This window comes from Triticum aestivum, chromosome 7A, assembly GCF_018294505.1.
Source record: "Triticum aestivum cultivar Chinese Spring chromosome 7A, IWGSC CS RefSeq v2.1, whole genome shotgun sequence".
Lineage (NCBI taxonomy): Eukaryota > Viridiplantae > Streptophyta > Magnoliopsida > Poales > Poaceae > Triticum > Triticum aestivum.
In genome coordinates this window covers 5,628,782-5,641,051 of record NC_057812.1, presented here as the reverse complement: position 1 = coordinate 5,641,051, position 12,270 = coordinate 5,628,782, and the positions used below count along the sequence as shown (strand labels likewise).

At 46.8% G+C, this 12,270-nt stretch overlaps 1 protein-coding gene across 1 annotated transcript; it reads left to right on the top strand.

The window, feature by feature from the left end:
- The first annotated feature begins 10,742 nt into the window (after positions 1 to 10,742).
- On the top strand, positions 10,743 to 11,450 carry LOC123152347 (probable serine/threonine-protein kinase At1g01540). The gene is made up of 2 exons (XM_044571921.1): positions 10,743 to 11,280; positions 11,353 to 11,450. Exons 1-2 carry the CDS (start codon positions 10,743 to 10,745, stop codon positions 11,448 to 11,450), a joined length of 636 nt encoding a protein of 211 aa, XP_044427856.1.
- Positions 11,451 to 12,270: the final 820 nt, after the last annotated feature.

The following is a 12,270-nucleotide window of genomic DNA, read 5'->3' as shown; positions in this document are numbered from 1 at the left end:
ACGCCATTAGTGTGGAAAACACTAATGGCGCACCAGACAAAAGGTACGCCACTAGTAACAAATTTTTTTTCCATTTTTTCAAACATACTACTAGCGCATCTGGGCAAAGTGCGCCATTAGTATTTCTAACTACTAATGTGTTGGCAAAATTACTAATGGCGCATCGGCGACAAAGTGCGCCAGTAATTTGTTTTTTTTTTCTTTTTGGCAAAACTACTAATGGCACACCGTTGCACAGTGTGCTATTACTAGTTTAAACTAGTAATGGCGCACTGTGCAACGATGCGCCATTAGTATAAAAATTATTTTTTTTACTTTTTTGTAAAACTACTAATGGCGCACTGCATTAGAAAATCGTGTGTCCTCTGGATTTACCGCACGTGAAATACCATGTGTGCATGAACAATTGCATCATTTATCGGGACGAGCACGCGGAGTCTAACATATGTCTGGTGTGCGGCGTCACTCGATAAAAGAAGAGAAAGAAAGCTCCTCGAAAATCGGTGTGGTACTTTCCGATCACTCCTCGTCTGCAGCGGTATTTCGCGGACTCTAAGGTAGCAAAGCTCCTGCGTTGGCACGCGGATAGGGAGGAGAAGAAGCGGGAAAATGACGGAAATGATCCGGAGATAAATAAAAAAGACAAGATGCTGAGTCACCCTAAGGATGCGAGCCAGTGGTGAGGACACTCGATCTCGATCCCCCTCCACCGCCGCCGACGAGCAGCCGCCCCCCCGCACCCTCCCCCGCTCCACCGCCGCCAACGGGCACCCCCCGCACCCTCCCCCGCTCCGCCGCCGCCGCCGATGATATTTTCAAGTAACAAATCTGAACATATTTTTTAAAAAATTATTACTATTTTTATAAAAAAATATTACTGTTATGATTTAAACAAGTTTGAACATATTTAAACACAAATAAATATCAAACAACATTTAAAATGCAAAAAAAAATATTGCAGAGCCTGGGAATCAAACCCAGGACCTCCTAGTGTGTGTGCTACGTGCTGACCAGTCGGGCTAATGGGCGGGTTCTGATGTGGATTGGGTTAGGTGCAATATAACCTGTGCTCGAACTGTAATAAATAAACATTCTAATGGCGCAACGCTGCGGGGTGCGCCATTGCTATCTAAAAAAAAGATCTCTAATGGCGCACCGAGGAGTGGTGCGCCATTAGTAAGCTATCCTCCCTCTCCCTCGCCAGATCCCCTTCGACCCTCTCTCCCTCGCCACCAGATCCACCCGCGCGCTGCCCCGACCCACGACGCCGCCGCCCCGACCCTCACCGGACTCCACCCCCGCCACCCCGCGCCCCCACCCCCGCCGCCCCGACCCTCGCCGGACTCCACACCCCCGCCGCCTCCGCGCCCCCGCGCCCCCACCCCCGCGCCCCCACCCCCGCCGCCCCGACCCTCGCGCTAGGGTTCCTCGCCCCGCCGCCCGCTCCTCTCCTCCACCTCGGACGAGCGAGCGCCTCTTCCGACCCCTGCAGCAGCCGGCGACCTCGGCCCCGACGCACGCGCCCACCCCGCCGGCCCCTGCCGTCCTCCGCCTCCGGTCTCCCCAGCAGCAGCCGGTGAACCAAGGATGGTGCGGTGACCATCGTCGCCACCTCTCGCCGTCTCTCCCTACGCGTGGCCGGCGGCTGCTCTCCTTCGACACGCTGCCCATGGTGAGCCCCTCTTCCTTACTCACCTCCATGTTCCTTGTTCATCTCTCTGTTCCCTGTTCCTCTCTTGTCCATGCTGCTATTTACATGGATCAATGGATGTTGGATAGATGGATGTGTGTTGATGTTAGGTAGTAGATGGTTTGCTTGATGGTTGGTTGAATTGTGCTAGTTGCTTGCTAGATGGATGGACGAATGGTGCGAGTATGTAGACATCTTTTGCTACTGTGAAGGGTCGGTGCTAGTGTAAAGGGTAGTAGTAATTCGTTCCCTTTTGCTTCTGTCTGGTGCTAATTTGCTGTTGTTAGCTCTGTGTGGCTTCTTATTATTCTCTAAATCGTTCTTCAAAGCAGGCTTTGCATCGCTTTAGGTAGTTTTCTCCATGTTTTATCAAGTGACATGTTAACAACTTGCTAGTTTAGGATACATAATTAATGCCTTTAAATGGTGCACTCTGTAAATGCCTTTAATTATAACCTTGCTAGTTTAGGATACATAATTGCAGAGAAATAATCACATCAATGCCTTTAAATGGTGCACTCTGTAAGAAATTAATAACCTAGCATCACAATTCAGAAATACTCCTGCTACTCATGTAGGTGCCGCATGAGTTTTTTTTGGTTTTGTTACTGCTAGGTAGGTTGACAAGGAGAACTGCATATTTGACAGGCACAATGTCCTGTTTTTTTAGTAGGAGCACATTTTACATACAGTTTGGAGTACTAGCTCAGATACTGGTTCAGATTTTGATGTGCTTGCTTGTTACTGTAAGTGAGTTTATAATTGCACCCACTTGCTCGTCCTCATATTTTCTGTAGCCATGCAATTTATAATTGCACCCGCTTGCAGCAACTAGCTAGAGTAGATTATGGCAAGTGAAAGCAAAAAATTCTCTACAATTCGAAAGCTCAATATCCTTGCAGTAGGAAGAGCTTGCTTTAACTGAATTTGGACTTGGTGCACTAGCTTGGCAATTTTGCTTGCTTGCACCGCTTGAGTAGTTCTCCATCTAATGTAGTCAATAGATGTTGTCAAGTGATTGTGTCATGGTTTTGGTTCTGTTTTTAAAAAAGAAAGACACTTGTTCAGGCTTCAAGAAAATATTTTCTCAGAATATTACTGCTAAGCCCAAGCTTGTTAATCAGCATGTACATTTCTGTCATATATTGCTAATGTCTGCTCAGATGTGTGCTTGCTATTGTCACCTATCTTTTTTTCTTCTACATGATATGGAACCTTATGATACTGCACCAATAGCCTTTGTGCATCCAAGTTATCAAACTATGTGAACTAGAAACAAAAATAGAGAGAATTGATCATTACTTTTCTGAACTGTCGCAGAAGCCTCAGTAGTTCTTTCAAGTTCGTACATTGAAAGGCTTGTTTCACAATTTCTGAATTACTCGTGATGCCTCTGAATTACTTGTGATGCCTGTTATCATGCATGTTTTATGATCTGTTGTAAGGGTACTAATTGGTCTCTTCCGCTGCTTATCAGAGATGGCGGGAAGCAGCCACCGCCGCTCTGCGACACCGCAGTACGAGTTGGATGCTTCCGAGTTCTTCACTATCATACTTGGGACTTCAGTATCATCCATGACGCGGGTATATAAAACGAGAGATCTCCCCTTCACCCATCTCATTATGATATCTGTTGTTTGCTACAGCACTCATTGTCCCAAACTGCAGAGGCTGCCTGACAGTTTTATGAACATGCTGATGGGTGAAGATCCGCCAAATAATGTGAAGCTGCGATAGGCCGGCAGCGGGTTTCGCAGGCTGTGGGATGTGGAGTTGGTGATCAAGGAGGGCCACATGTACTTGTCTCGTGGGTGGGAGAAGTTCTACCGTGCCTACGACCTGCGGCTGGGGTACTTCCTTCTCTTCAGATACGACGACGACGCCACCATGCTCACCGTGAAGGTGTTCAACGCGACTATGTGTCGCATGCGCTACGCTGAAGATTATGATGCCGGTACGTTCTGCCTCTTCTTATTCCTATACATTTGGCTTTGTCTCACATTGATTGTTAACGGTCATTGTTGCATTTGGACAGGTAATGAGAGCAGCAGCAGCGACAATGGCTACAGCCAAAGCAGCAGCGACTATGGCTGTAGCGAAAGCAGCAGCGATTCTGGCTGTAGCGAAAGCAGCAGCGATTCTGGCAGCAGCATAGACAACAAGAAGGATGATCCAGACTGGAGTGCGGGAGAAGAGGAGCAGAGTAGGGATGAGGAGCTGCAGGATGATGATGGGCATCAGGCTGAGGATGACCTAGCGCTGGTGGTGGCTGACCAAGGGCAAGAGATGGTGGTGGCTGACCATGGGCAAGAGATGGTGGTGGCTGACCATGGGCAAGAGATGGAGGTGGCTGAGGATGACCTAGCTATGGTCGTGCCTGAAGGTGGCCTCGCGATGGTGGTGGTGCCTGACAATGACCACGCACTGGTGGTGGCGCCGGCGATCCCACAGCTGGGCGACATGACCACGCCAATTGAGGTAGAAGACTACATCCCACTGCCTCCACCGCCTCGCCGCTCTTGGCGCATCAGGCTGAGGAAGGAGAAGGAGAAGAACAATGCATGAGAACTGAACTTTGTCAGGTATGTCAGATCTCCAAAATGATATATATATATATATATACTTAGTTACCTATGTTATCTCTAATATGCTTAGTTTCCTATAGGTTAGCTTCATTTTACCTAAGTTGGCTCTAATATGCTAACTTAGAGCTTATATGCTTAGTTTCCTATAGGTTAGCTCCAAAATAACTTATGTTAGCACAAAATGATCAAGTTTACATAATAAGCTTATAGTCTTTTTCTTATTCTTCTTCTTTTCCAAAATGACATAGGTTAGCTTCATTTTACCTAAGTTGGCTCTAATATACTAACTTAGAGCTTATATGCTTAGTGTCCTATAGGTTAGCTCCAAAATAACTTATGTTAGCACAGAATGATCAAGTTTACATAATAAGCTTATAGTCTTTTTCTTATTCTTCTTTTTTCCCAAAATTCTTCTTATTCTTCTTCTAGTGTTCTTCTTCTTCTAGTATTCTTCTAGTCTTCTTCTTTTTCTTCTTCTAACTTCTTGTTTATCATTTTGCAGATTTGATTTAATTCACGGAAGCTTGCATGGATGGAGTGCTTCTTTTCCATTTGTGTTTTTATTTTGTATCAATGTGAAACTTTTGTGAATTGATGGATAACGGTGTTGGATGAACAATGTGAAACTTTTGTAATATGTAACGATGGAACTATGTGTTGGCTATGTATGTATATATGATGGAACTTGTGTGTTGGCTATGATTGTTATATGGATGCTTGTTGTATATATATATATATATATATATATATATATATATATATATATATATATATATATATATGTGTGTGTGTGTGTTGGATATCTCATAGGTGAAATAGTGACCTGAGATTAAGAAAAAAAAATTAAAAAATTGTTACTAATGGCGCACTACCATGTGGTGCGCCATTAGTATAGCAGACACTAGTGGCGCACCGTGAGCAAAATTAATGGCACACTGTCTGTTTACTGGATGGTGCGCCATTAGTATACCAGATACTAATGGCGCACCAGTAGTGCGCCATTAGTAAAAATTACTGGTGGCGTGCTACTAATGGCGCACCGGTGATGCGTCATTAGTAGGCAAAACCGGTGCGCCATTAGTAGGCCTTTTCCTAGTAGTGCATCTCTCTCCCCACCACTAAAGGATCTAGGGTTGTGCTCACCATGTTTCAAGGAAGCATCACCCATCACCATTGTAGCGGCACCACCAACGTTGCCATGTTTCAACGCGCCCATCACCGGATTGTAGCGGCGGTGGCCTCACCATGTTTCAATGTAGCATCGCCCATCCCTGGACTGTAGAAGTGCCGTCGTCGATGACCTCACCATGTTTCAACGCAGCATCGCCCATTGCCGGCTTGTCACAGTGCCGCCGTCGAACGACCTCGCCATGTTTCAATGCAACATCGCCCATTGCCGGCTTCTCGCAGTGCTGCTGTCAAACGACCTTGCAGCACAGCGGATGCTGCAAAGCAATTGCCGTGGTGGAAGTGGCCTTGCAACATGGCGACAGGGCGATGACTGATGCAAAGCAATAGGTTGCAGTATCAGCGACGGTCAGGACCTTTCGGCGAGACAATGGCAACGCGGCATCAGCGGCTACGGCGACCTTGTAGAATGGTAGAAGCTGCAAAGCAACAACGGCGATGAAGCTGGTCTTGTAACAAGGGGACGAGATGAGGGCTGCTACAAATCAGTGGTGTAGCACCGACAACGGCGACTGCTTGAGGCATGGACGACGGTGACAGCACACCAACCATGCACTGTTAGAAAAAAAGCCTAATAGTGTGTGGGTTAAATGGCTAGTAGTAGCTATTTAACCCACACACTATTTGTACTCCCGCGCTACTACTACGGCGCTACAGCTAACTAGTAGTAGTAGCGCGGTGCATCCCACGCTACTAGTATATGTGTTAGTAGTAGCGCAGATTTCACATGTGCTACTACTAAGTATCTGTAGCGCGTTTGTGACCCGCGCTACTACTATTAATTTTAAAAACCAAAAATAATAATTTTGACCCCGTGCGTGCTGTCAATGGTGTCAATGGTTCGATCTAGCGACGACAGGGGTCGCCGAAGGTGCGGATGGGTAGCGGTAGATCAGATCTGGCGATGGCTGTTGGAGAGGAACCGGATCCAGTACATAGCAAGACGACAGTGTGAGGATCCTCTTCGTGGCCAAGGCAGAGAGATCCTAGTTGGGCATGTCGACGACCTACGCAGGCATGGGCATTGGAGGTGACTAAAACCGGAGGGAGAGGGAGAGGGAAAAAGAGAAACAAGGGAGAAAGAAAGGAGATGAAGGGCGAATCGGGGTTGGTCGCCGGTGGTGAGGTGCTCCATTTTGGTGGCATGGAGGTGAGGGGGAAGACGAGCGAGCTCCTGGAGGCCAGTGATGCGAGGAGGCGGACTCATTGGGCGCCATGGAGGAAGAGATATGTCTGGGCAGGAGCACCATGGGAGAGCCTATGGAGGAGGGGGGGGGGGGGGGGAGGGAGAGAGGAAGGATTCGTCCGATGATATGGGGACTTCACCTACTTGTACTTAGTACTCCTAGTAGCCAGGGATATAAACCCGCCCTACTACTATGGCATGTCCCGGGGTGCATGGTAGAGACCACTTAGTAGTAGGTATAAACCCGCGCTAGGAGCCGCGCTAGTACTACGACACGTCTCGGAGGACACGGTAGAGACCACTTAGTAGTAGCGAGGGGTATAAAGCCGCGCAACTATTATCAACTTAGTAGTAGCGAGAGGTATAAAATCACTCTACTAATAAGTAGCAGTAGCGAGAAGTATAAATTCGCACTATTAATAAGCGTCTACCTATAAGCTTTAAACTTTTCCTAGTAATATTGGAGCACAACACCATCAGTGGGTCATGGCCTTGCAGCAACTCTTGGCCAGCTCCATGACAACAATGGATGTGTGGCAATTCGTGTGGCATTCACCCCTTGCAGAGCCGTTGGGAAGCCTCGTCGAAGCAGCGCATGCTGCTGCGTTGGGAGGGTCGTGGGGCTGTGTTGGAATGGTTATTGGTTATGAGAAAAAGAGAAAATTACACGTTCCGTCCTCGAACTCTCTGGCGCACTACCATTTGGTCCCCTAAGTCAAGAAACACTACAATACGATTCTTATACATGTGAATACGTAACACTCTACGGTTCCCTCAACGGAAGAGCGCCCTCGTGCCATCTGTATTGTAGTGTTTGTCAACTTTGGGGATCAAATTATAGTGACGAAACGTGCAACTTTCTCCAAGAAAAAGGGATGGTGATAGACGAGTGGATAGGACAGCGGAGACCGAACGAAAGGACAAGGTTCACATGCGTTCAGAAGCTTCCCTCCTCTGTGCTGCCTTCATCACGCGGTGCACTCGATCAAAGTGATCCAACGGCGGGCTACGCGGATGACGGAACGTAGGATCAGTCGGTTGGCTTAAATATATTTTCGAAAGCTTTATTGGGTTGGACTTGGACAAAAGAGAATCAACCCAGAGCAGGTTCATGCAACCAAACCATGAGAAGGAGCATCTTTGTCAGTAAACCCAGAGAAATTTATGCAAGGCGCTGAGTTGTAGTATATCTGCCTGCACTTGAATATCACCGTCTGACGGCGTGCTTTTGAGCCTTCTGAAATTCGACCGAGTACACGCACGGCACACGTCACGCTACGTACGTTGGTTTCCTTTGCTTTGCATTGCATGGATGCATGACCTCGTGCCGGGGCCGGGGTCCTATCCTATATAAACAACGTACGTACGAGGAGGCGTCCCCTAAACCACCACAAAACTCGCCAGCTAGTCATTACAAGTTCGTTGTCTTCTCCCCGCAAAAAAGAGCTCGTCGATCGTCTTCTTGGTAGGCCGGCGAAGCTCACCACGCGGAGCACCCCAGCTTCTTGGATCGCATTTTTTTTCCAACAAGGTAACAACTACGCCCCTTGTCACCACAAGTTGATCATTTCGTTCCGCGGCAAAGTTATTAGCCTAGTATGACCTTCGTTTGAAGTAGACGTATCTACACGTATTTTAGTGCTTCCGTATGGAGGGAGTACAAGGTCAGCTGCTCCTGCCTCGCTCATTCTCGCCATTCTACAGAATGCCCACTAGCCTGCCCAATTCTACTCAAACTCTGGCAGCCCCCACTGCCACACCATCATAAAAAAAAATCTCCGTTGGCGCACCATGGTCATGTGCACGTTTCCCCTCAACTTGCGGCCATTGCTTTTCACGCCGCCGGTGATCTTGCTCAACCTCGTCCTACCTTTGGCCCCAGGTGCTTCATCCGCAAGCTTGTCATGTCGCAGTCCTAGCTATGACGTGTGTGTTTCCTAAGTGTTCATCTATAAATGTATTCCCTAGTCTCTTACATCAGATCGGTCTTTTGGTTGGTTGGCTAGAGCATGGACTTCTACACTCCGTACGTAAGACCAACGTGGCAATTACAAAAGCCCAAAGAGAAATAAGACAGGTTATGGTCAGTTTCTCATCTTCCTTTTTATGGATAGGGTCTTGTGAGTATAGATGAATTTGTCCCACCAAAAAAAGAAGAAGATGAACTTGGTTGAGAGAAAGCAAGCACAAACTAGTGTGGAGTAAATTGGGAAGCCTCACTTTTAAATTGGACGAGGATGAGATTTCTGGTCGTTCGGTGATCCAAAGGTCTCGATGTTAATTTTACTCCCTCCTTCTCGAAATATAAGGCGCGGTCGACTTTGCACGGTCATTGATGCATGACTTTCGCCATTAATATGTATCAAAGTTCATGGATTGAACATGTATAAATGGCATCGTCGTATTTTGTCTACCCCCTCCGTCCCAAAATATAAGAACGTTTTTGACACTAGCATAGTGTCAAAAATGTTTTTATATTTTGGGACGGAGGGAGTAGCAAATTAATTTTATTTCATATGTATGTATTCTTAGTTTATAGACATGCAATACGTGAAAATCATAGTCAAAGTTATGCAACGAACAACAGAAAAGTCAATTAGTGCCTTATATTTTGGGAAGGAAGGAGTATTATTTTTAGAATTCTTCATAGTGTGTATTTATTTATTTGCCGAAAAGAATCTGATCTATTCTCTTTTTTTTGCGGAAAAAGAATCTGATCTATTCACATCATAGCAGTACAAGCAACACGAGAAGTAACAACAGTTAAATTACTAGTACTTTTTTTTAAACTCAAATCAAAAACTGATGGAGGGAGTACCTTTTACCAATGATGATAATACTTGGGTGGGCAAAGTTAAACCACGAATAGATACGGTCCACTAATCAGTGCGTCATACCAGTTCTACCTTCTACCTGCGTCCGTCTCTTCTAGAAAAAGAATCCTGTAAAGTCAAAAAAAAGAAAAAGAATTATGTCAAAGTCAAAAGAATTGTGTCACCTCGTTGGCTAGCCCGCACTCCAGCCCTAACAGCGTGTTTGGCAAAAAATGGGAATGGGAATGGGAGTTTAATGCAGGGAGTTGTATTGAGATTAGACATGGGATGAGTCGTTTTATTCCCAATCCTCTGTTTGACGCATGATGAAAATTATGTGTGAGAGTTTGATGAGAAATTGTATTCCCGTGTTTGGTTCGTGGGAATTGACAAGGAAATAGACAAGGGAAATTAACGTAAGTTATGATGAAGGGCTAAGATCGACTCACTAAAACAATTCCCTTCCAACTCCCACCCCCTCCCCTATTAATAAAACGGTGGGAGTTGGAGTCTCAAGTCCCATGACTATTCCCTTATCAATTCCCAATCCCCCTAACCAAACAATAGATTTGAAGTCTCGTACCCCTTCAATTCCCATTCCCTAGCTCTAACTACCCCCAACCAAACATGCTGTAAGTGGCGGGTGACGCTTCTTCTTCTAAAATACAGTACTACTCCTATATGCTTTCAAGCGCACTCCGAGCACTCACGAGGAGCGCTCGGTGGTCCAGTGGCCGTCATGATGTGTCCGCCGGCGATGGCTGCTGCACGGCCGAAGCCATGGCCGGAGAACACTACCACGGGCTCTTGCGGTGGCCGGTGGGGAGGAGGATGCTCCCTGGCTCAACGAGGTCCACCCATGATGCTTCAACGGTCCCCGATTCGCACCCTCCTCCTCCTCTCTCTGTTGTCCATGGATTCTGATCAATGAAAAAAATAGCGCGCTATATCGAAATAGCACCGACCTCCAAATACACTATTAGCGTGTTATATTGTACTATAGCGTGCTATTAGCGAGATATTGTATATTAATATATTTAGCGAGGCAATTCTCAATACGTTATAGCATGCTATTAGCGAAGCTATAGCGTGCTATTTTTTCAGTGATTCTGGTGCATCTCTCTCCATGTCTCGCTGTTGAAGGTTGAGCACGCGCTACCCGGCCACTGAAAATGCCCCCCGGATCACGGTGGCTCCAGCGCAGCAGCCGTCGTGCAACGCCGCCGCACTACAATGATGACGGCATAGTCACCAACCTTACTGAAAATAATCAGACAAGGATGTGGGCTAGCAGGAGGATGGGGGAGGACGAACAACTCTACTTAGTCCACGTTCAGGGCACCGATGGCATCGGTCTCCCGAATACGCTGGTCGTCAACAAGTTCCAGAACTTGGACGGCAATCTGGAGAACCGCTGCAAGTCGGAGATGATCCTGTTGGCCACCGTCCGCCACGACAACATCATCCAAATCCTACATGTCATCGAGAGGGATGAAGCCATCATGCTCATCTACAAGTACGAGCCGAATCGCAACCTTGGCTACTGGCTGCACCAGCGGGAGGGCGGCGATCGAATGTTGACCTGGCCCAAGAGGATGTCCATCGCCATCGGAGTTGCCAAAGGGCTCTGCCACTTGCACCATGGATGCAACAGACCTGTTGTCCACCACAACATCAACGCCAACAACATCTTGCTTGATCAGGATCTCAAGGCGGTGATTGCCAGCTTTGGCATGGCGCAGATTAACATGGCCGGGCTCGGACAGCCGTTGCCAATCACAGACCTGCCTCTTGGTAACTTTGGTTATGCTGCTCTAGGTATATTGGTGGGTTTTTTCTTAGCTAGTTTGGTCTTCTAACTAGTACTGATCGTAACTGATGACCTTGCAGAATATGGGATGGCAACAAACCAGGTGACGGAGAAGGTAGACATTTACAACTTCGGCGTCGTGCTGCTTGAGCTCGTCACGGGGCGGGTGGCTAATTGAGGTGGAGTGGATGGCCATTTGGGGATTTGGGCCCAAAAAAACTTCAATATGTTGATGGCAAACAATCCGATGTCCCTTATCTTGTTTAACATTGTGGTGGATATGTTAGCAATTTTGATAGGAAGGGCTAAGGAAAATGGTCAAGTAGGTGGATTGATACCTCATCTTGTTGATGGAGGTGTTTCCATCTTTCAGTACGCTGATAATACAATTATCTTTATAGAGCATGACTTGGCCAAGGCGAGAAATATGAAGTTTGTGTTATGCCTATTTGAACAATTGACCAGGTTAAAGATTAACTTTCATAAGAGCGAGCTGTTCTGTTTTGGTAGAGCCAAAGACGAACAGGAGGCTTATATGCAATTGTTTGGGTGCGAGTTGGGAGAGTTACCCTTCTCTTACCTGGGTATTCCAATCCACCATCGTAGGCTGACAAACAAAGAGTGGAAGTGCATCGAGGACCGATTTGAAAAGAAACTGAGTTGTTGGAAGGATAAGCTCATGTCATACGGAGGCCGATTAATCCTGATTAATTCGGTGCTCACAAGTATGCCTATGTTTCTTCTATCGTTCTTTGAGGTCCCAGTTGGGGTTAGGAAGAGACTGGACTTCTATCGATCGCGTTTCTTTTGGCAGGGTGATGAGCTTAAACGAAAATATCGGCTTGCTAAATGGGATATCATCTGTAGACCGAAAGACCAAGGGGGTCTCGGTATTGAGAATCTAGAAGTTAAGAATAGATGCCTTCTTAGCAAGTGGTTGTGGAAGCTCTCAACGGAGAATGATGCCATGTGGGCTCAAATCCTTCGTACCAAGTACC

Excerpts from the sequence above, each read along its gene's own strand:
- LOC123152347 (XM_044571921.1), top strand. The coding sequence starts at position 10,743 with ATGTGGGCTAGCAGGAGGATGGGGGAGGACGAACAACTCTACTTAGTC. Across the intron at positions 11,281-11,352 it reads CTTTGGTTATGCTGCTCTAG|AATATGGGATGGCAACAAAC; the intron begins GTATATTGGTGG and ends ATGACCTTGCAG.